This window comes from Schistocerca nitens, chromosome 11, assembly GCF_023898315.1.
Source record: "Schistocerca nitens isolate TAMUIC-IGC-003100 chromosome 11, iqSchNite1.1, whole genome shotgun sequence".
Classification (NCBI taxonomy): Eukaryota; Metazoa; Arthropoda; class Insecta; order Orthoptera; family Acrididae; genus Schistocerca; species Schistocerca nitens.
In genome coordinates, this window is record NC_064624.1 from 145,091,283 (window position 1) to 145,115,705 (window position 24,423).

Below are 24,423 nucleotides of genomic sequence, written 5' to 3' on the forward strand. Positions count from 1 at the left end.
CCCAGGGCAGAACTGGCGCCATTCACCGTGTCATCTCACGTCACGCGAGCGTTGCGGTCCTTGTGTCGTTTTGGGTCACCAATAATGTTCGGAAGCGACATCCCACAGACTAACAACCTTGCACAACATCATATCACTGGCATAATTCATCTCCTTCTTGATTTATATCCCATTTATTGGTGTTCTGGGATTATTTTCGCGTCATTCTGACAGACAACAGCGACGAAAGAACCCAAAGAGATTTTTAGATATCTGTCTCCAATTTCTTCCCCCTATAGTTCGATTCCTGTCTCCTAAGCGGGTAGGAAGTCAAAAATGTAAAAAAAAATCGACTTTTCGAAAATATGTCTGTTTTGTAGAGTACATCTTTCTGGATAGTTTGATGTATAAAACAAATATATTTCAGTGATTATAACGCACGCTATTTGGTCCTACGTGTACCAATATGAAGCACTACACCCCTTACCATAGACGTCTGCTGTCATACATACGTGTATTTCACTGTGTAGAACTCGAATGTTTATATTTGCGCCAGAGATGGACTTACGTGTAACAAAGGACTATTGACATAGAAGAAATGTCTTGATGGCGGCACCCAAACCCCAATGAAAGCTTTAATGAATGTGCATGGAAAAGATTGCCAAAAACCAATTTCTGTGTGGAAGAGATGCACTTGCTGTTGGTGTTTATGATGCAGTTACATGTTTTAATGATGGTGTGCAAAGGCGCATATATATTTTAGAGAAAATGGGAATCAAGGGCAAAGTGAACTGCATCAAAGGTTTATATGTGATAAACAGAGAGCGTGTAGTGAAAGCACGTAAGTCATTTTTGGAAGTGATAAATTCGGAAAGAGTGAATCATAGGAATGTGGAAAAGACGAAAACTGATTTACAAAATGGAAAAAAACATCTTTATGGTGCTGGACAGTTCTAAAAGATTCCAAATGCAGCCAGAAACTTTAATGGCCATTTTCTGCAAAACACAAATTTCTGTTCTCAGGTACATGTAACAGCCTAAATAAATATCCGATTCTTTTTCCAACGTGGTATCCTTATTAAACACAAACTCCTTAATGCAAAACTCTAGAATTTTCCATCCCTATTAAAAACTGTGGTAAAGTTTGAATTAATTAACTATAAATTTGAGTTTTTTCTAACCATGAAGTTTAAAATGTAGCAGGTCATTCATTTTCTTGTAAGTTAAACAAAATCTAGAATTTCATACACCTTTATGTATGGATTGTATGCTGTGCAAAATTAATCGAACAATCTCTCTTACTTATGAAGAAAAGTGTACCTATAGCTAAAAATGCAGCCAATAGTAAGTGAAAAAATTATAAAGTTCCACATGTAAAAAAAAATTATTTCCTTGTGTTTTTGATCTTTCACTCCTAAGATTGTGAATCCTGGTCATGCTGACAAAAATTCTATGAATTTATTTGTAAAAATATAGACAGTAGAATTTAGTATCTTGTGGTGCCTCTTCTGCTCCAAGTCGGCCCATTTGACGTCCAACCCGCTTAACATACGAGCTACAAACACCATCTCATGACGGTAGTACCACATTAAGTGCATTTAAGGGTTACTGTCTTTCAAATTTTTTTTGTGATATACACTGTTGTGTATTGAAATTATGTTGACCAATTGGTGTTGTAAGCACAGTTGTTGAGCTTTGTACACATCTTATATTTATGCTTTATTTTGTACCAAATATTGTGTAATATGCTAGGCTACAGGTATGAGAAAATGAGGAGAAGGAAGATGAATGATTACCTGAATGCTGTCATTCATCTTACGTGGGCCACTACTGTCGTTGGCAGTGTGTGTTCTATTATCTGTGTGTGGACAGTACCTCAGCTGTACAGTCTGTGGTAATCTGACCACTGGACTCGATGTAAAACCCTGTTGCAAGCAGTGTTCCTCCTGTGCAGCACGCCAAGCGCTGGAGAGAGCAGGACCGGCCCCTCCTCGCAGCCGCACAGTGGCCACAGTGACGACGGCCGGAGGCCAGCCACAGCTGTGCCCCCCACCTCTCCCCAGACGACTCCCCAGCCTGATGACGTCGCCATCTCTCTCCTGCGGTGAGTTCAGCCACTTAACGTGTAGACTGTCCACAATCACAGCGCAACATGTTGGGCAGTTAGCCAAGTGATAAAGTCAAGAAATCGAATGTCGCTATTTTACGTTTTTGACGAAGCAGAAGTTGTAGTTCTCGTATAAAGTTTTTCCTTTCATTAATTGTGACGTTCGACGAGGCAAGGATATAAGGGGATCCATACACCCTTCTACAGGTTTGTTACATGCCTCGTTTTCAGTTCCTAACACAGCTGACTTGTGTAAGATAACACTAAATATTTCCCCAAAAATAACGACTGTGCTGGTGTGTTGGGAGCAATTTCAGTTTTCAGCGAAAACTCTGTCTAGTAATCTCGCAGAAAGCCCTAAGATATTCTGGTAATACATTAAGCACACTAGTGGAAAGAAGCAGTCAATAACCTTCACTGTGTGATAACAATGGTGAAGTCACTGGTGACAGTGCCACTAAAGTAGAGTTATTATACATAGTTTTCCGAAACGCCTTGACCAAATAAGAAGAAACAAATATTCCTGAATTCCTATTAAGAATAACTTCAAAGTGAGAAACATATAAGCAGATATCCTCGGTGTAGCAAAGTAGCTTAAATCACTTAATAAAGGCAGGGCATCCGATCCAGATTGTATATGTCAGGTTCCTTTCAGAATATGCTGTCATAAAAGTTCCATATTTAGCAATTATATACATCAGCTCGCTCACAGAAATATCCGTACCTAAAGACTGGAAAACTGCTCTTGTCACACCAGTACTCAAAAAGGGAAATAGGAGTAATCCGCTGAATTACTGGCCCATATCACTAACGTCGATTTCCAGTAGGGTTTTGGAACATATGCTGTCTGAACGTTATGAATTACCTCGAAAAAAAACGATTTATTGACACATTAACAGCAAGGGCCTCCTGTGGAACACAACTAGGTCTTTATACTTGTGAAGTAATTAGTGCTATCGACAGGGGATGTCAAAAGATTCCATATTTTTAGATTTCCTGAAGGGTTTCCTAGCCTAACTGCGTGCCTATTGAATATTGCCTCAGTTGCGCGACTGAATTCGCGATTACTGTCAGAAAGACATCAAGTAAAGCAGATGTATTATCGGGCGTTCCCCAAGGAATTGTTATAGGCCCTCTGTCGTTCCTGATCTATATTAACGACGTAGGAGGCAATATGGGTAGCCCTCTTAGATTGTTTGCAGATGATGCTGTCATATACCGTCTTGCAAAATGATTTAGATGCGATATCGGTATGGTGCGAAAAGTGGCAATTGACCCTGAACAAAGAAAAGTATGAAGTTATTCACACGAGTACTAAAAGAAATCCACAAAATTTCTATTACGCGATAATTCACACAAACCTGAAGGCTATAAATTCAACTAAATACTTAGGGATTACAATTACAAATAACCTACACCGGAACGATCACGTAGATATTGTTGTGGGTAGAGCAAACGAAAGACTGCGAATCATTGGCGGAACACTTAAAAGGTGAAACAGGTCTGCTAAAGAGGCTGCTTACACTACGCTTGTCCGCCCTATTCTGGAGTACTGCTGTGCCGTGTGGGATCCGCAACAGGTGGGACTGACGGATGACATCGAAAAAGTTTAAAGAGGGGCAGCTCATTTTTTATTACCCAGAAGTAGTGGAGATAGTGCCACGGACATGATTCGTGAATTGGATTGGCAATCATTAAAACAAATGCGTTTTTCATTACGATAGGATCTTATCATTAAATTCAACTACCAGTTTCCTCCTCCGATTGTGAAAACATTCTGTTGGCACCCACCTAAATAGCGAGAAATGATCACCACGATAAAATAAGAGACCTCAGGTCTCGCACAGAAAAATTTAAGTGCTCGTTGTTCCCGCGCGCCGTACGAGAGCGAAACGGTAGAGATACAGCTGGATGGTGGTTCATAGAAACCTCCCCCAGGCACTTTATTGTGAATAGCAAAGTACTCACGTAGACGTGGATGTAGATGGTTTCCTATCTTATGAATTAACTATGAGGGAAGAACCCTTATCTTGGATTTCCACGATTATTCTCCCAACGGTATGATGAGGAATTCTCTCACAGGGTGTGTGGTAACACCGCAGCTGAGGGAGCGGAATCAGTTGAGATCCGTGGCTTATATCCTACTGCGAGAGACGTATGTGGCAACGTCTAGTGGCAGTTTTTGGGAATCATTCGTGGCAACAACAGCTTCAACGAAAGTGGAAGTCGGACCTGTCGGTGTCCTACTGATAAAGGCGGCCATTTTAGATCACGAAAAATTTTTTCAATCCTATTGTGTGGGCATGGTTGAGTGGAGATGGTCACAGTAGCCATATGTCGAGAGCTGTAAAACCTTCTGTAGCTCAGGGAGTTTCACAAGCGACCTGACATAAATTTTTCTTTTTATTCATCGCTGATCAGTTTCAGTGTAAATTCGTCGTGACTTCACTTTTCTTATTTGAAATCATAGATCTATAGTGGTAGTCACCGATATTTGACTGACGCTTTGTAAAATAATCCTGTCTGATAGTGAACTAATATTGTTGCAGGACACATTTCAGTTGATGCCTGAATTCTACAGGCCTAAAAGTGGCAATTCAGAGTATTCAAATGCCTTTACAATTAATGAGAGCAGAATCCAACAAGTTATTGGACAATAGATGTGTCTGACCTTACCAAGTAGTTTAACAATGAGAATGGGATCAGTAATGTTTCAGTGGACTTATGAAAACATATTCTCTCCCAGTGATTCAAGGATTTCGGCTTTAATTACCTATTATGGTCAGCCACAGATGTACGATGTCTTACATTTAATGTTTGCACCAAATTGAGCAAATACTTCTCAGAGTACTTTTCCCAGTCTAAAAGCTTTATGCACACAGGCAGTCAACAAAACTTAATCCATGGGTCTGATAATATAGAAAGATACAGAGAATGTACGCTGAAATTTTATAAGATACTGATAGGTATTTACCCAATTTGTCGAATACAAATAGCATCAGCCATTTGACATAAGAAGACAACCAACGAGAAGTAAGTGTAGCAGGAAAGACTAAAGATAGAGAGATCAGCGAAGAAGACTGTGTAGATGAGCCAGAAACTCGTCAATGTAAGATGATGCAGCATAATCAATAATAATTAATGAATATGATGTCAGGCAACGTCTGTAAATTATGTTGTACGTACTAGACATGAAATTGGCAGAGGCTCAGGAGAAAATGGGCAGAAAACAAATTAGAAAATAAATTATTGTTGTTGGACAAGAGACAAGACATGGAAAGGAAAGAATGTTCCAGCATAAAAAGACTGATATAAAAAGAGGAGAAAGCTGGCTAAACAGCAACAGAGAAACATCAGCATGAGGAAATAAAATATTAAGAGCAGGAAATGAAACATATTAAGACAATACTCGATAATGGAGTGAAAAGTTTGTTGAGAGAGAGCTAAAAAAGCCAGGATGGATAGCAGATCGTGCGTAACATGGTAGTAATGTGAATAACAATGTACGGGGAGAAGAGAGCCAAGGCTTCCTTTTTTCTTCGGTTTCAGACGGCTGTGGTGGAAGAGGGCCTACATAAACATAGGCTTTGGGAGACTAAAAGCGTGAACACCTTTAAACAAAAATAGTTTACAATCATAAATACACAGATGGAAAAGAATCACAAAACCAAAAACCTGTTAATATAGAATACTGAAGCGTCGGGAATACATTTGCCAGGGTAACATATTTAACTGATTAACTCTGCAAGATCGCAAGTTAATGTAAGTGCGAGATAAGCCACTGGAAACGTGAAATGCTGGAGCACTGTAAGAAGGTCGAATGCAAGCGTGCAGATATGCATGCATTGTGTTACTCAAGTATCGGATGTCAGTATTTGAAATGGAGTTCGATGCCTGATGCACTTGGTTGGTAAGTACAGGGACGATTAATGCTGTTGGTGAATGATGCCAGAGGAATTGTATGATGATGTCCCATATCTACTCTGCTGGAAACAGACCTGGTGACCGAGCATGCCAAGAGACGTGTCAACACTCTATAGAGTATGTTGGGTTACAAGAGCAGTAAGTGAGCGAGCGTTATCCTGTTGAAAAACTGCCCCTGGAATGCTGTTCGTTAATGGCAGTAGAATGGGTCGAATCACCAGATTGAAACAGACAAGGTGTGTGGGATAACCATGAGAATGTTCCTGCTGTCCCAGATCATAACTCCAGATGTAGGTCCAGTGTGTTAACACACAGAAAGGCTGTGAGTTTTTTTCAGCTCATTTTATCAATAGACTGGGGGCTCTTCGTCTTAGCAGTGTAAAACTTCTAGTAAGTTTTGACGTGGTCTCACTTTTTACAAAAGTTCCTCTTGCAGATTCTTTGACACTGATTGGTAGCATGTTTCCTGTTGATATCACTGCTTTGTTCAGGCATGCTCTTTCCTCAACTTATTTTATGTTTAATCAAGAATATTTTGAACAGACTGACGGTGTCGCCATGGGTAGTCCCCTGTCTCCTTTGGTGGCCAACCATTTTATGGAGGATTTTGAAGAGGGAGCGCTTGAATCAGCTGCCCTGAAACCAACAGTATTTTGGCGGTATGTGGATGACACTTTCATAGTGTGGCCTCATGGAGAAGATACATTAATGGCGTTTCTACATCACCTCAACTCCATTCATAGCAACATCCCGTTCACCATGGAAATAGAGAAAGATGGTTGTTTGCCTTTCTTGGATATCCTGGTTCGAAGGAAGAACGATGGTTCTCTAGGGCATTCAGTTTACCGGAAACCCACTCATACTGATTTGTACCTGCAAGCATCGAGTTGCCATCACCCATAGCAAACCATGAGTTTGCTTAAAACACTTGTTCATAGAGCTGATACTGTCCCAGATCTAGATAGCTTACCTCAAGAACTCGCCCATCTAAAGACAGTATTCAGTGAAAATGGGTATTCCATCCGGCAGATTAACAGGGCACTAACAGTTAAAACTAAGAAGCAGGAAGAGGATAAAGAGGAGAACATGCCGGAACAATCTTTAGCTTTTCTTCCTTTCGTTGGCAACACGTCGTTTAAAATAGCAAGAATCCTCCGAAAATTTCAGGTAAAAGTGGTTTTCCGCCCACCATCGAAGATTGCGGACCTTGTGGGATCAGTTAAGGACAATCTGTTGCTACGAAAGGCCGGAATTTACAAGATATCGTGGCAATGTGGTATGGCTTACATAGGTCAAACCACACGCACCGTGAAAGAACGCTGCACTGAACATCAACGTTACGCCCGCCTTTTGCAGCCAAGCAAGTCCGCTATTGCTGAACATTATATTGCTACTGGACGTTCAATGGAGTATGAGAAAACAATGATTTTGTCCACAGCAACGTCTTTCTGGGACGCCATTATTAAAGAATCCGTAGAAATACGACTGGCGGAAAATCTGTTAAACCGTGACAGCGGCTACCAGCTGGACAGTGCATGGAATCGCATCATCTCCACGATTTGCTCAAATCGAATACGACAGAGTGCGTCGACGGCCGTGGCAAACAGCAACGCAGATGGCGACTGAGTTCCGCTATTCCACCATCGAGGGCGCTGCCGGAGGGCAGTGTGGTTCAACTATCAAGTTTTCGACTCATGCGCAGAATAGTTACAGCACGCTATATATTGCGGAACGGGGGCCGTTTTCGCCAGTCTGCGACGGCTCACCTGAAGATGACTGGCAGGTGCCCAGTTGAAATACCGTGCGACGTATTGAACGACCGGCTGCAAGCCCGAAATTTGTTTGAACACACAGAAAGGCTGGTTGTAAGCCCCGAAATGGCCTAATCAAAACATGGCCATTACAGACAGCGAGGCTGGTGGTTTGGGATCAGTGAGACGCATGTTACAGGGCATCTGGTTCGGAGTTGTCTTTAAAGTAACCCTTTTGTAAGAGTTCATTGTGTTACTTGGTAACACCTGCTGCTCAAACTGCTGCTGGAGTTGTATTACAATGCGCCAGAGTAATACGCAGAACACGATGGTCTCCCCTCTCAGTAGTCCCACGTGGCCGTCTGTAGGCCAGTCTTCTTGCTACCGAAATTCTTCTGATCACCGCTGCCAGCAGGCATGTATAGCTGCTACATTACTGTGAAATATTTCTACATCACGGAAGGAACAACCAGAATCTCGTAGCCCTATTACAGACTTCGTTTAATCCCTATGAGATGTTGATAAATGCGTCTTTGTCGTCTCAAAGACATTTTTTCCCTACATAAACTCACTAAGTCCAGTCTCAAAATGTAACTAACGCTAAAGCCCGTTACAGCGTATAATTAAAGCAGGCTTCATTTGCTTCCTCACAGTGGTGCTACTAGTACCACTCTTAAGCGACGTGACTGCCGCAAAAAGTCATCATCATTCAGATGTAGAACCACGCCTACCAACTTTCGTTAATGTCGCACAGCTTTATCTTGGTGCTGCAATCCTTCATTGTATGTACTATTTCGAAAGTAAAAGACGTTGTTAACAATGTTACCAAAATCTCAAAAAGTTATTGAACGATTTACTTCACATTTTTACGCGATACTCTAATGGACGTTGGGACAGTGGTCATGAGATCAGGAGCTGCAGGTGATAACATACTGTTAGTAAATGCACTTTCATTGGTCATCTTTTGCCGCAGCCCACTGACGCCAAATTTAGCCGCACTTCCGAACAGATACGTTGGTAGTACCTTCTGCATTGATTTCTGCGGTTATTTCACGCAGTGTTGCTAGTCTCTTAGCACTGACCAACCTATGTACAAGCCGCTGCTTTAAGTCGCTATCTGAAGGCTGTCAGCCACAGCATTGACCGTGGTGACAGGTAATGCCTGAAATTTTGTATTCTCGGCACACTCTTGACACTGTGGATCTTGGAATACTGAATTGCCTAACGATTTCCGAAATGTAATGTCTCATGCGTCTAGCTTAAACTACCTTCCGGTGTGAAAAATCTGTTAATTCTCGCTGTCTGGGCATATGGTCACAATCACGTGGGAAACTTTTCACATGAATCACCTGATTACATATGATAGCTCCGCCAGTGCACTGCCCTTTCATATCTTGTGTAAACGATACTACTGCTATCTTCGTATGTGCACATCACTTTTGCACAACTTGTCACCTCGATGAAAGTCATTTAGGATTGACATATGTACCATGTTCTAGGTAGCCAAGGCTAAATAACTGCAGAAAACTTAAGACAAAACTTTCCACAAACAGTCATAGGAAGGACTGACACAGAATATAGAAAAGTCAAAATAATAATTACCATGGGAATTCCATTCCCAACGTCAGAAGAGAGAGCAGATAAATGGAAAGATCACATTGACAGCTCCTATGAAGGAAGAACTTTTCTCATGACATGGAGGAGGAAGCAATCTGTGTTGCCGTGGAAGATATAGAGGATGTACTGTTAGAGGCAATATTTAAAAGAACTCTGGTCGATTTGATAACACGTAAAGCTAAAAGGATACATAAAATTTAATCATGACTACTGAGTTCATAGGGGAAAGTGGCACCCAACGACTGTAGAATCAATGAGACAGGCAATGTACCGTCACACTTTCAGAAAAAAATCATCCACATATTTCCAGAGGTAACAAGGGCAGATAATTGTGAAAACAAAAGCGCAGTCGTCTTTGGAACTCATACATCCGAGCTGCTGATGAGAATGATATAAATAAGAATGGAACAGAAAATTGAGAAACTGTCAGATGACGGTCAGTTTGGTTTTAGGAGAGGTAAAGGCGCCAGAGAGGCAGTTCGAAAGTTGTACTTGATAATGGAAGCAAGTCTGACGAAAAGTCAAAATACAGTCAAAAGTTTTTTTACCTAGAAAAAGCATTAGACAATATAAAATTCTGCAGGATCTTCGAAAGTCTTACGTAAACGTAAGTAAGTTACAGGGAAAAACAGGTAGTTTACAATATGTACAAGAACCAAGAGGGAAGAATACTGGAAAATAAAGAACAAAGTGCTCAGATTAAAAGTGTGTAAGACAGGGTGCAGTCGTTTCCCCTACTATTCAATCTATTCGTCGAAGAAGCTATGATGGAAATATAATAAAGGTTCAAGCGTGGGATTCAGATTAACAGTGAAAGGATGCCTAAGAAAAAATTTGTTGATGACATTGCTGTTCTCAGAGAAAGTTGAATTGAATGGAGAGTCTGATGAGTAAGGAATATTAATTGAGAATGAACCACGGAAATAAATTTCTAATGAGAAGTAGCAGATATTGGAATTTTTTACATTTAAATTGGTGGTCATGAAGTAGACGATATTAAGGAATTCTGGAAGCAAAATAGCTCATGATATACAAAACAAGAAGGACATAAAAAGCATACTAGCAAAGGCAAAATTGGTACAACTAGCCTACATAATTCTACCATTATGAAACAAAGGTCATAATTTGAGGAATAAATTTATGAGAATCTATGTTTAGAGAACTACTTTGTATGATACTGAATAGTAGACAGTGGCAAAACACTGGGACTGAGGAGACTACGGGCGTCTGAGATATGGTGCTAGAGAAAAGTGTTGAAAATTAGGTGGGCATGTTGGATATGGAATGAGGGGATACTTCGCAGAATTAGTGACATGGGGAAAGACTGACAAGACGAAGGGGATGTAGAAACTGAAGAGAAAGGCAGATTGGCCTACATCCAGGAGTTAATTGAGCATGTAGTGTGTATCTGCTATTTTGAGATGAAGGTTGGTGCAAGAGAGGAATTCGTGGCAGGCCACATCAAACCAATTGGATAACTACTGGCTAAAACAATTTCATTTGGCAGATTAATAAAAATTATTTGTACTTAATTGTCTTTAGTTCAGAAAGAAAGTTTTACATGTTATTCCTGAAGCTGCAACACACAGTTTGTAACATCAAAATGTAGGTGTTGCTGTCACATGCAAATAACATGGCCCGTTTCTCAGTAGACATTCAGTTACATCGACAGTTTCTGGACCTCATTAGTGAACATTAATAAGGGATATGTCTACGTTTCATCTCTATGAAGGCTTTGACTCTGCTGAGGAAACTTTCAGTAATGGGTCTGAACTTCAGTGGAAAAATGAGAACCCATCCTTCCTCAACGTTGGACTCTGCAGCGAAGTCTGCTTCTAACTCATCCCAAAGCAGCTACATTGGATTCAGCTCGGAATTCATGGCAGAATAGTACATTCATGGAATGTTGTTGTCCACAAACTGTCACATGACAGATAATGATTTATTACAAGGAGCACTGTCTTGCTAATACAAACAATGATACTGTATTGTATGCAGTACATAAAGCTGGAAAACGTGATTGATATTCTGTCGAATTTAGTGTCCTCTTAAGCTCAATAGGGGAATAATAACATAGCCATGGATATACCCCATAATGTAACGCCATCTTCTCACTCCTTCACTTTTGGCATTACACAAAATGGCAGGCAATAGTCATCAACCAAAAACAGAACCTTCCATCGGACTGCCACAGGTGGTTCATCTGTCTGGACCATTCGTTTCCACTCATTCATCGTCCAGAGGCATTACGCTTTACACCAACGTAAGTGTTGCTTAGTACTGACTGCAGATATGTGTGGCTCATTGGGGGGGGGGGGAGCTACTCGACCATTTTACCCCCTTCTTTTTACCTCCCTGTGGACAGTCGTTATGCTGGCTGCAGTGCTTCATGCGATTTTTTACAACGACCCTCCATAAAGCTCCATGGTCCCTATTGGTCGGTGCATGGATCCTCCTCTTCTACCTTTTGCTATGGTTGTTCCTTTGCATTTCCACTTCACAAGGGCTACTGTGTAAGGGTCGAAATATTACTGGTACATTTGTTACTCAGGTCCACATTCGAAATTACTGAACCTCCCTGATGGACCCATTCTGCTATTTCTGGTTTTCTGCTGACAACACATGTGTCTCTGCCTCCTTTTATACTGGCAGATCGTCCTTTCATTACATTTGTTGGTCAATCACACATTAGATAGAGGTGTTTATATAGTTTTGATCCTATTGTGTAGCTTGTCCCAAATGTTATTCAATCTGTATATTGAGCAATCGGTAAAGGAAACAAAAGAAATATTTGGAGTAGGAATTAAAAGAAATTGCTGATGACATTGTAATTCTGTCAGTGACGGAAAAGGACCTACAAGAGCAGTTGAACAGAATGGACAGTGTCTTGAAAAGAGGATATAAGATTAACATCAACAAAAGCAAAACGAGGATAATGGAATATAGCCAAGTTAAATTAGGTGATGCTGAGGGAATTAGATTACGAAATGAAACGCTTAAAGTAGTAAATGAGATTTGCTATATGGGGAGCAAAATAACTGATGATGGTCGAAACAGATATGATATAAACTGTAGACTGGCAATAGCAAGGACAGAGTTTCTGAAGAAGAGAAATCTGGTAATGGCGAGTAAGGATTTAAGTGTCAGGAAGTCGTTTCTGAAAGTATTTGTATGACGTGTAGCTATGAATGGAAGTGAAACTTGTATGATAAACAGTCTACACAAGAAGGGAATAGAAGCTTTCGAAATGTGGTGCTACAGAAGAATGCGGTGGATTAGGTGGGTATATAATATAACCGATGAGAAGGTATCGAACAGAATTGGGGAGAAGAGGAATTTGTGACACAACTTGAAGCAGGGATCGGTTGGTAGGACATGTTCTGAGGCATCAAGGGATAACAAATTTAGTACTGGAGGGCAGTTTGGAGGCTAAAAATCGTAATCAGAGACCAAGAAATGAATACACAAAACAGATTCAGAAGGATGTAGGTCGCAGTAGTTACTTGGAGATCAATAAGCTTGCACTCGGTAGAGTAGCATGGAGAGCTCATCAAAGCTGTCTCTGGACAGAAGACCGCAAGAACCTGAACAGTGTATGTAAATGCTGTCAGGTCTTTAGTGTGTTCACGCAGCCAAGATCCAGATTGCCTAGTAATTTGAATGGTATGAAAAGCGCATGAAATTCGATGTACACTGGTGTCCAAAATTAAAGCAACAAACTGAAGTTTTGCGAGGTTGCGTTTATTTTGCCATAAGATAGTACAAACAGGTGATAGTGAAGTAGGAAAAATGTTAAGAACAAAGAACATAAACAACTACAATATGCATAAAGGTAGAAAAAAATGTTCTTCGTTTTTTACAACTTAACAGATTTGCAAACACAATCCAACAACTGGATAATGTGCTCAGCATGGGCCGTGAGCACCTCTGTCTCATACAACCCTGACATCGACAAGGCAAGCTGTGAATGATGTCATCAATCTCACGTGGAGGCAATAACTCCATTCCTCCTGCATCACTGCTCTCAAGTCTTATGGAATTGTTGGTGGATGCTTGTGTGATGCAACCCATCTCACTACTACATATATTTAGTATGCATACTGCAAACAATTTACAATAAATCCACACATTATAGAATAATTTGTCCTCTATAAAATTTACAATATTACAATGCTAATTTATAAAATAAAATTCATCGAAAACTATATACAGTATAATAAAATTTTATACAGTCTTTGTTTCCCTTTTCATTCTTCCAGAAGTCCACATATGCCCTCGCTACTTTGCTGCACGCCATCAGGTTTTGGGCCGTGCAGGCTCTTGGATGGTTTAGTAATGGACATTGAAGCAGGAGGTTCATCGTCTGGATGTCCCCACACGGACACAAAGCACTTTCACTAATTCCCCACTTGTGCAGATTTCTGTTACATCTGTCCATTCTTGAACATAGCCTGTTCAGGGTTTTCCATCTCTCCCACACAAGTTCCGCATCTGATGGCAGCACTTCCTCAGAATCGTGTGCATGTTCTTGTTGTTCCTGCCACAGTCTTTTTCTAGAAGTTTTTGGTGAACCTGTGAGCGGTTCGGTTGAGTGGAGAAAACTACTTCTTGACATAAGGCGTTTTGGTACCATTTGGTACCCATGAAGCAGATGACATTGATTTTGAACCTGTTTTGTTCGTTCAATTCTGCTCTGTATTGAACATCGGACATTTGGCGGAGCAATTCCTGACCAGCAGTATATGTGTTCTACTCTTGTTGGCTTAAGACATCCAGTAATATGTGAACACATCTGGTTCAGGACAGTGTCCAGCTTGCAAACTCAGCAGCAGAGTAACAGAGTGCCATTGTGGTGGTGCATAAAACTTTTGGATTAGGTCGAGATTTTGATGTTGTTAGCTTGCCAAGTAAGTTATTCCGTGATTGGATTTCTGCCCTGCTCTTCTCAATGTGCCACTTGAATGACAGTGTCCTACAAGAGTAACTCCCAAGTTCACTTGGAGAGGGCAGTGTGTTAATCTTGTGACATTCCACCAAACATTCAGTTCTTGTTTCGCCTCTCTGTTGTTAAGATGGAATAGGCGAGTCTGGGTCCTACTTGGATTGGAACTGATTTTCATTGTAATAGTTGGTGAGATTTTCCAGGTTCTCTGCTAGTATTTCCTCAATATCCTTGTAGTTTTATGCCTGAGCTGCTATTGCCCTATCATCAGCATAAATGAAAGATCTTGACCAGGGACTAATAGGCTGGTCATTTGTATAAATATTGAATAACATGGGGGCAATAACACTGCCCTGGGGAAGCCCATCTTTTTGTAGTCTCCATCTGCTCTTGTTACCTTGGAACTTAACAAAATACCTTCTGTTAAATAGAACTGATTCGAGTACGGCAGTCAATTGAGGACGTTTTGTTGTTTTTTCCACTTTTGCAATGAGATTTCTGAGGTTGAAGGTATCATATGCTTCCATAAAATCTATAAACACGATCCCCATAGTAACTCTTTTCTCAAACCCATCTCCAATATAGTGGATTAGGCTGAGAGCTTGACTGGTACAAGATTTGCCATGCCGAAATCCTGCTTGCTCTTTTATTAGGGTGCCCTCAGTAAGCTCTTTGAATCTGCTTAGTATCAAACAGTTTGTGTGTTGTACACAACAGAGAGATTGGCCGATAACTCTTAGGATCTTCTGGGTCCCTACCAGGCTTAAAAATTGCAGTTATTTTTGCCTGTACCTAGATTTCAGGAATTCGTCCAGTTGTCCAACAGTAGTTCATAAACTCCAACAGCCACAATTTAGAGCGAACACCAAGACGTATCATCTGTTCATTTTCAATATCATCTACGCCTGCGGCCTTACCAATCTTTAAACTTTTGATTGCTTCTTTCAGTTCTGATATTGTAAATGTATGATCGAGTGTATCATTATTTTCTTCTTGGAAAGCATTTAGTCTACTCGTATGCCCTTTCTTCAGTCTGTGTTTCGCTTTACCGTTTTTCAGCAGTTGGGAGGCTATTTGGTTTGCTGTACCGCCAGCAAAGCCTGGTGTACCTGCAGGTATACCATCTAATTTTTGAGCAGTCTCTACGCTTTCCGACTACTGTGAGTCATGTTAATGCTTTCTACAGTCTGTTACAACTTCTGTCTTCTATTTTCAATCATTGTTGTTATGACTTCTTCGCCCGCCTCCATTGTTTATGGGGAGAATGGGTTGGCATCATAAAGACCACAATACGTTTCGTATTTCTCTTTTGTCTCTTCGCTGTAGCCTTGAATGTACGATTTTCTATATCCTCTTGTGTATTCTGCAGTGCACAGTATTTTAAAGCTTTAACAAACTCACTGAAGTTTTCTGGTAGAGGTGTGTATCTGCGATATGCTCTATGGGATTCAAATTGGGAGATCGGGCTTACCATCCCAGGTGTGCAATATCTTCCATTTCCAAGAAAATGTCAATCAGCTGATCTCTATGGGGCATACCTTTATCGTCCATCAATACGAAGTGGTAGACCACAGCACCTCGCACCGACGGCATATGAGGTTCCAAGATCTCGTCACGATACCTGACAGGAGTTGCCAATTCACCCATACAATGTCATGAAGAGGTGTTCAGGTAGTCCACGTAATCACTGAGGACACCATTAAAGAACCACCCAGATATCAGTCTCTTTTGCACGATATTTGGGTCACGAAATCCTGTTCCACGTTCCCTCCATATGAAAATCCGTCGAGAATCACTCTCCAGACCATTTTGGGACTCAAGTTGACGACTTCACTCTACACATTTCTTTCCGTGGTCAGAGGTACATAAACAATGGGCCCCTGACAATAAGTGGCACTCTGGTGAGATCTTCTGTATAACGTTTGCCTAGATACAACACATCCAGTGCATCCTGCAAGGTGAGGTGCCAGTTGCTGTGTAGTAGTAAGGCAGTACCGTGATGCCCTTTTAACCAAATAACGGTCCTCCCTTTCTCGTATCACATGTGGTCTGCCCTCGTCTTCGAGATACAGTTTCCGTCTCTACGAACAGTCGCCACATCTGAGAAACAACAGTGCGATTCACATCAAGCCATCGGGCCACATCAGGTTGTGACTGTCCTCCTCCCATTCTTCCTATGGCCCTCCACTGCGGAGAGCCTGGTATGCGTCTTCTCTGCACCATACTGCACCATCTGTGACTGCGTCTACAGCGATTGTGGATGTGGGAGTACCCAGCAAACACTACCCCATTGCTAGCTGCACTGACTTCGTCGTGGGCGTGGTTGTCCTTTGACTGGAATGCTAACTTCCGTGTAGAACACGGTTGTGCAGATATCTGTTGACAGTTTGCATGATTACATCATGAATTGGACACAGGACGTGAAATCGCATTTAGAAGCTTTAATTTTCGACACCAGTGCATTGCAGTAATCTTCTCGACTTTTAGGGACTCATCAAAGTTCTGCTTTGGCCATAGTGTTTCATCCTCGGGCGTGTGCGTTTGGAGCAATTTGTAAGTATTCTCCTTTTGTTGCAGGGATCTTTCTGGAGACGAGAAGGGCAAGATGCTGATTGCGGCAGCTAAGGAGGGGTCAGTGAGCAAGGTGCGAACGTTGCTGACGGTGGGGGCGGACGTGGAGGCGATGGACGAGAACCAGCAGAACTCACTGCACTGGGCAGCAGCCAGGGGACACTTGGAGGTGGCGAGGCGTCTGCTGGAGGATGGAGCTGATGTCAACGCCAGGGACCGCTGGCAGAACACGCCTCTGCATCAGGCTGCATGGAATGGCCAAGCACCCGTGGTGCGGCTGCTGGCAGCATCCCCTGCCAACCATAACGCCAAGGATAAACATGGGAACACACCACTGCACGATGCGGCACGGCGTGGCCACCCAGACGCGGCGACTGCGCTACTGGATGCAGGGGCTGACAGAGAAGTCAGGAATGACGATGGGGACACGCCGCTGGACCTAGCCAAGCGGAACAACCACCAGCGGCTCGTAGACATCCTAGGATCAAATATAGTGCAAACGACTGTGAAGTAAAATAGAAAAAGCCTTCTATGTACCCTTTGTTACTTATAAAATAAATAATACAGAAAAGTTTATCCTGCAGCCTTGGTTTGCACCCATATTTACATAGTACAACCAACGACCCAAGTACCATTGCACCAAGTGCTTATAGACGACTGTAAGTTCAAACGGGGACTCTCCTTTTGCTGAAAATTCAAAACAAACTGAATAATTCTTGATTACTAACGAACACCAGTTTTCTACAATATTTTTTTACTGAAAAATACTTTTTAGGTGCATGTTTGGTGCTATGTGGAACTTATATAAAACTCTTATAAATTTCCTTATATCCAGATTGCTGACACATAAGCTCTGTACTTAAATTACATCTTCATTTGAGATCTTTCACTGAATTTACTTCTGTACCTAATGTGCTGACAGTCCAGCAACTTGTGTCTGCAGTTAAAAATTGGTATTATTACCAGTACTTACAACACATTAGTTCCGATTCCAGACTGAATTTTGTTGTATACTGCCAAGCTGTCGACATCCCGTGGCCTAGGAAATCTCCTTCTCGGATCACTAGACAATACTTGTAGCTAATCGTAATAAACAGTTTTATTACGAAATGAATCAATCACATTACTTAACTCTGCAAGCAAAGGGCGACATGCAAGAAAGAAATATCTTCAGCATACACAATTCCTAAGTAACTGGTCTCGATGTGACTAATCTCTGATGCAGAAGTGGCCGCGACAAGCTGGGAGTGGCGCGCATGTTGTCTTTCCCTGAAGGCCGCAGCTGCCGCGTTGTCGTCGTAGACAGAGGTCGGTCAGCGTGATATTGGGTGATATTGGGTGACGTCTTCTTCACAGCCCTGTCTGCTCTATCGTTCCCGACTGGGGTGACAGCGCTTGACTTTACGTCATAGCATTCCTCCCCCCAAAACGACGGACCGTCGTCGTATAAGGAGTGCGACAACGAGATGGAAGGCCGGAGCGTGGATGCAGCGATGGACTGGAAACTGTGGCTGCAGCAGACGTCAGGCTTCCAGTTGTAGCCCGCCATCTGGCCTGCGCTCAGGTGGAAATGTCCCCCGGAAAACGCACAAAAGGGCACGCATCCAACTCCTGAGACCCATAAGCAGATGGAGAAGCCGCAAGCTGCTGCGGCGTTGGCGGGTCCAGCTATAAGCGTATACCACAAGCAACCAAAAGATCCCACAAAATCTACGTGCACACGTTGCCATGGTGATTGCGACTTAAGCCAAGAAGAGAATTTTTATGATGGAGCGAACCGATTTCCCGCACATGCGTGACGCTGTTCTATTTGGCTGTTTGTACCCTCCCAATTACAATATCGACGATCTAACTGTTTCGTAATAATCCCCCAGAGTCAGTCCACTATCATTTTGAACAAGAATCAACCCTCACTTTATATCGAGGCTATGCCGACGTGCAAAGTATTGGCGCGCTACGGAGTTTTTAATGCTATACTATGAGCGAGGCAAATTGTGCGAATGTAGTTCAGCAGAACGTCCAAATCTGAATCAGCTTCCGTGGCCTGTGCAATTTTCCTGTTGTTCCGAGGAAAAGGTTGAAGCAATTCCGAATCCTGACCATCAATGTGACAACAAGATGCTGCAGAAGCGTCAAAGTCTGTACAAGTGTCAATCGTAAGACGTGAAACTACGTTCGCATTACCATGTTGATCTGTCATAAGATTTACAATCTCATACTGATATTGGAATAACAATAAAGCCCATCTTCGCAATTTTTGGCCAGTTCGTATAGGTACATCGACGGCAAAGGCTTGTGATCCGTTACTAAGTAGCATTTCATGCCATACAAATAGTGATGGAATTTGGTGACACCATGCACAATAGCCGGTGCCCCTCTCTCTATTCGTAAATAATTACACTGAGCTTTGGAAAACACTTTTGATGCGAATGCAACAGGCCTGTCTTTATCACCCAATCTATGGGAAAGAACTGCACCGAGTCCATAACAGGAAGCTTCAACTTGCAACACAACAGATTTGCAGGATCAAAGTGAACTAAGCATCGATCACTGAGTAACGCATCTTTAAACTTCTTGAAAAGCTACTTGGCACTCATTTGTTCAAACAAAGGGGACATTCTTGCGACGCAAGCGGTCGAATAGAGCTCCATTTTCTGCAGCATCCGGTATGAACCGAAAATAATAGTTCATTTTCCCTAAAACTGACTGCAATTCTGTGAAATTTCGAGGAACTGGCAGGTCTCGTATGGCTAACAAATGCTACTGAAGAGGATGTAAACCTTGATTGTTTATGACATGACCAACATAGTGTAACTCAGGTTTAAAAAAATCACACTTTTCCGGTCTACACTTTAGTCCTGCATCAGGTAACACACAAAGCACGCAAATTTGCAATGTGTTCTTCAGGGGTACGACCTGCTACGACAATATCGTCTAAATAGTTTGAACAGTTTGGTACTTGAGTAGTCAGCTGTTCCAAATACCGTAAGAAAATGGGGGGTGCGGAGGCACTGCCAAAAGGCAAAAGCAAACATTTAAACAAGCACAAATGAGTGTTCACAACGCACACTTTTTTGATTCTTCATCTGGTGGTGTTTGAAGATATGCATCGCGCAAATCAAAAATCGATGTTTGAAACGTAGTGATCAGTGCCTAATCTATCCATGAGATCCTCTGGGAGTGGCAATGGATAAATACCACTCACTTTTTCCAATTGACTGTAGTCTTAAAGCCAACACAGAGGTGAATGAGATCTGAAGGTTTGGGGAGCAAAACCAGTGGACTTGACCATTGACTAGCTTGTATGGGTGCTCATTCTGAATTTGTGAATAGGTAGATAGAGCTTTCGACAATACTATTGTCGCAAATGCGGTAGGCCTGTCTTTATCAACAATTCTGTGCGAAATCGCAGCACCGATTCCGTGAGACGAAGCGTCAGTTTTCAATATCATTGGTTTGTGAAGATTAAAGTGAACTAAGCATCGATCACTGAGCAATGCATCTTTATGTTTGAAAAGATACATGGCACTCATCTGTCGAAACAAAGGGGACATCCTTACGACGCAAGCGATGCAATGCAGCTGCGGCATGTGCAGCATTAGGTATGAACACAGTATAATAGTTCATTTTTCCTAAGGCTGTCTGGAATTCTGGCACACTGCAAGGAACTGGCAAATCTCATGGGCTAACAAAGGCGAATGAAGAGGATGTAAACGTTGACGGATTATGACATGACCAAGATACTGAAGCTCAGGTTTAAAAAAATTACACATGTCCAGTGTGCACTTTAGTCCTGCATTAGATAACACACAAAACAAAGCACACAAATTTACAACATGATTTTCAGGTATATGGCCTGCTACGACACTATCGTCCAAAGAGTTTGATCAGTTTAGCACTCGAGCAGTCAGCTGTTCCTAATAACATTGGAAAAGATCATCTGTGGAAGCACTGGCATAAGGCAAACGCAAATATTTAAACAAGCCCAAATGAGTATTCACTACACACACTTTTTGAGATTCTTCATCGAGCATTATTTGAAGACACGCATCGCACAAATCAGTTCTTGAAAAGTAGCGACCAGTGCCTAATCCATCCAAGAGATCCTCTGACCGACGTAAGGGGTAAGTATCAGTTTGTGGGTTGTCCATGCACTTGAAGTCGAGACAGAGGGGAATGCGACCTGAAAGTTTGGAAGAAAAACCAATGGAGTGGCCCATTGACCAGTTTGCATGGGAACAATAGCTCCGCTAGCTTGCAGTTCTTTATGTCAAAAAAATGGTTCAAATGGCTCTGAGCACTATGGGACTTAACATCTATGGTCATCAGTCCCCTAGAACTTAGAACTACTTAAACCTAACTAACCTAAGGACAGCACACAACACCCAGCCATCACGAGGCAGAGAAAATCCCTGACCCCGCCGGGAATCAAACCCGGGAACCCGGGCGTGGGAAGCGAGAACGCTACCGCACGACCACGAGATGCGGGCTTCTTTATGTCCAGCGGCTATTTTGTCCAGTAATGCAATAGGGACAGTTCTAGCCCAGAGAAATTTCGGTTGACCATTGTCATTTGGAGTAGGCTAATATGTGGAACAAAACTGTTAGCCTTGCCTAAACGTTCAGAAAAGAGCTAAGGGAATTCTTTTAGCAAACCAGCTACACTGTCTTTAGCATTGAATGCATTGACTGCCAACACATTATACTGAATTTGAAAGCCAAACAAATCAAATGAATCAAGGCCAAATTAGCTGTCACAATTGCATGATTGTAGCACAGTGAAAGTTAAAGTTCACGAATGTGAGCGATACATGGCAGGCAAAGTACATTTTCTGAGAACGGGAATGTCTTGTCTGTTATAAGCCATCAGGTACATGCTAGCTTTATACAGGCATGGGGAACCTAAAATTTACGATTCAGCGATTTTACTGAGGCACTTGTGTACAACTGAAATTTCACATGTTTTCCGCTAATGTGCAAATGAACAATAAGTTTGCCCACAAACTTTTTGTGTGCACTGAAGAAACTGCACAGAAGAAACTGTTCACTTGCTAGTTATGCTGATGCCTGCAGCAGGCGTTGACTACACTGCATTGATTACATGGGCCTTGTGATTACAATTTCGTTAATGTTTGTTCTGTTACATACATATGGATTGTACGTGACCTTTCTTTCCCAAGCATAACACTGTGCTTGTCTAGACAGGCAGTCTTGGCGTTTGTGAATAGCAACAAGGGCATGACTTTACTCTGTTTGCCTCTGTGGAGAGCTGGTTACGCTGCATAGAGAACTGTTTATTTGGCATGGCGCTCGCAAGTGGCCGCTGCCTAATGGGCCTGTCGCGAGCAAGGGACTCAACTTGACAGATTGGCGGCTGCTTAAATTTATCAGCCGACATGGCACCCAAATTGTGCTGATCTAGTATTTCCACTACTTGCTGAAGAGAATGATCAGACAGTTTCAATGCCTGTTCTGTAAGTGTGACATCAGTTACATTGTACACGATCACATCACGTGACATAACATGTGTATATAAAGCACCACAACCAGTTTTGAATTAACATTCCCTCGTCACACCATGCAAATCTGTTACCCACTCACAGTAAGATGGTTCTGACCGTTTCTTCCAACGAAAGAATTGATATCTAGCTGCTACCACATTCACTTGTTGTTCATAATAGTTAATTAGCGAATCTACAACCTTATCATAGGGAAGTTCACTCAGAGTTGCGGTAGGGAATAATCTCTGAATGAGACAAAATGCAGCACTTCCTACTGTTGATAATAAATAATGAGGTTCCACAGTACCTGGTATGTTGTGAGCAATTATGTGGGTTTCAAACTGTTGCAACCACTCGAGCCATTCCTCTTGTTAATTAAACTGGCGGAAAGGCAGTATGACACTTGGAGCTAGAGGTGTGGTATTTTGCGCTTCAGTTATGGCTTTAGGTGAGTAGCTGCTGTACTGGACTCAGTAGAGTTGCGATTTGCTGACTCTGAAACTGAAACATCTGTGTCAGCTGCGTTGCATATATCGCGAGCAGCTGTGCCGCTGGAGCAAGGGGTGGGAGAAGTGGGTTGCTCGATTTGGAAGAGAGAACTGCAATAAACAGACAAGGCAGGCTATAAAAATAAGTACAGAAGCAAAGAAAATCTCCGCAACGCCCACCTGGAAACACTGATTAGCGAAAACCATATGAGAGAAACTATTAACTCTGTGGTTCACGAATTTCACAGCAGTGGACAACTTATAATGGTCAATTTTCTGGCATTTTTAGTCATGCGGCTGCAAATGCATGCAGCGCACAACACCAGTAGGGACTGCCGACTGCAGTGAACTGGATGCATTAGCAGCCTCAGGACTGATTGAAAATGCCAAAGAAGCGACCATTAACAGCTGTCCACTGTAGAGGATTCTATGCGCCACATGGTTAAAACAAGTAAACACACCCTTGAAAAGAAAAGCAAACGCAGAATTAAGGCGCCAGTAAAATAGAAAAGGAAATCTGTGGCCGTCAGGGACTGAGTTCCTCTTAATACTCATCACCAATGTTGTATCATGCCTAGATGCCCAATATATTGTGCCTAGGGAACCTGCTTCTCGGATCGCTAGACAGCAGTTCAAGCCAATAGTATTTAAGTGCTTTACTACGAAATGAACCAATGGCAATACTTAACTTTCACAATAACACAGAAGTATTGCAAGGAAAGGGCGACTCGCAAGCAAAAAAATCTCTTCAGTATATACAATTCCTAAGTCGCTGGTCTTGAAGTGCCTAATCTTGACGCTGTGGCCGCGACCAGTCGGGACCTACCCTGAAGTTCTCTTCGCCCAGAGGCCGCTGCTGTCGCTTTGTCGTCTTAGAGAGGTGTCAGTCAGCGTGCTATTTACAGACGTCTTCTACACAGCCCTCTCTGCTATAACGTTCCCGACTGGCTAGCCGGCACTTGACTTTACACTGGAACTAATTGACTCATGTCAGAGACAGCAAAGGACTTGGAAGAGCAGTTGAACGGAATGGATGGTGTCTTGAAGGGAGGATATAAGATGAACATCAACAAAAGCAAAACAAGGATAATGGAATGTAATCGAATTAAGTCAGGTGATGTTGAGGGTTTTAGACTAGGAAATGAGCCACTTAAAGTAGTAAAGGAGTTTTGCTATTTTGCTATTTGGGGAGCAAAACAACTGATGATGGTCGAAGTAGAGAGGATATAAAATGTAGACTGGCAATGGCAGGGAAAGCGTTTCTGAAGAAGAGAAATTTGTTAACATCGAGTACAGATTTAAGCGTCAGGAAGTCGTTTCTGAAAGTATTTGTATGGAGTGTAGCCATGTATGGAAGTGAAACATGGACGGTAAATAGTTTGGACAAGAAGAGAATAGAAGCTTTCGAAATATGGTGCTGCAGAAGAATGCTGAAGATTAGATGGGTAAATTACATAACTAATGAGGAAGTATTGAATAGGATTGGGGAGAAGAGAAGTTTGTGGCACAACTTGACCAGAAGAAGTGATCGGTTGGTAGGACA

The 24,423-nt window shown here is 42.1% G+C and overlaps 1 protein-coding gene across 1 annotated transcript in view; it reads left to right on the forward strand.

Annotated features, from left to right (window-relative positions):
• Nucleotides 1–17,467, forward strand: part of LOC126212725 (neurogenic locus notch homolog protein 3-like) — a 119,470-nt gene extending 102,003 nt beyond the window's left edge. Inside the window, exons 4-5 of the mRNA XM_049940136.1 lie at nucleotides 1,934–2,083; nucleotides 16,898–17,467. Coding sequence (XP_049796093.1) covers nucleotides 1,934–2,083; nucleotides 16,898–17,405 — 658 coding nt within the window. The 3' untranslated portion in view covers nucleotides 17,406–17,467. The remainder of the gene's footprint in view (nucleotides 1–1,933; nucleotides 2,084–16,897) is intronic.
• The last annotated feature ends 6,956 nt before the right edge of the window (nucleotides 17,468–24,423 follow it).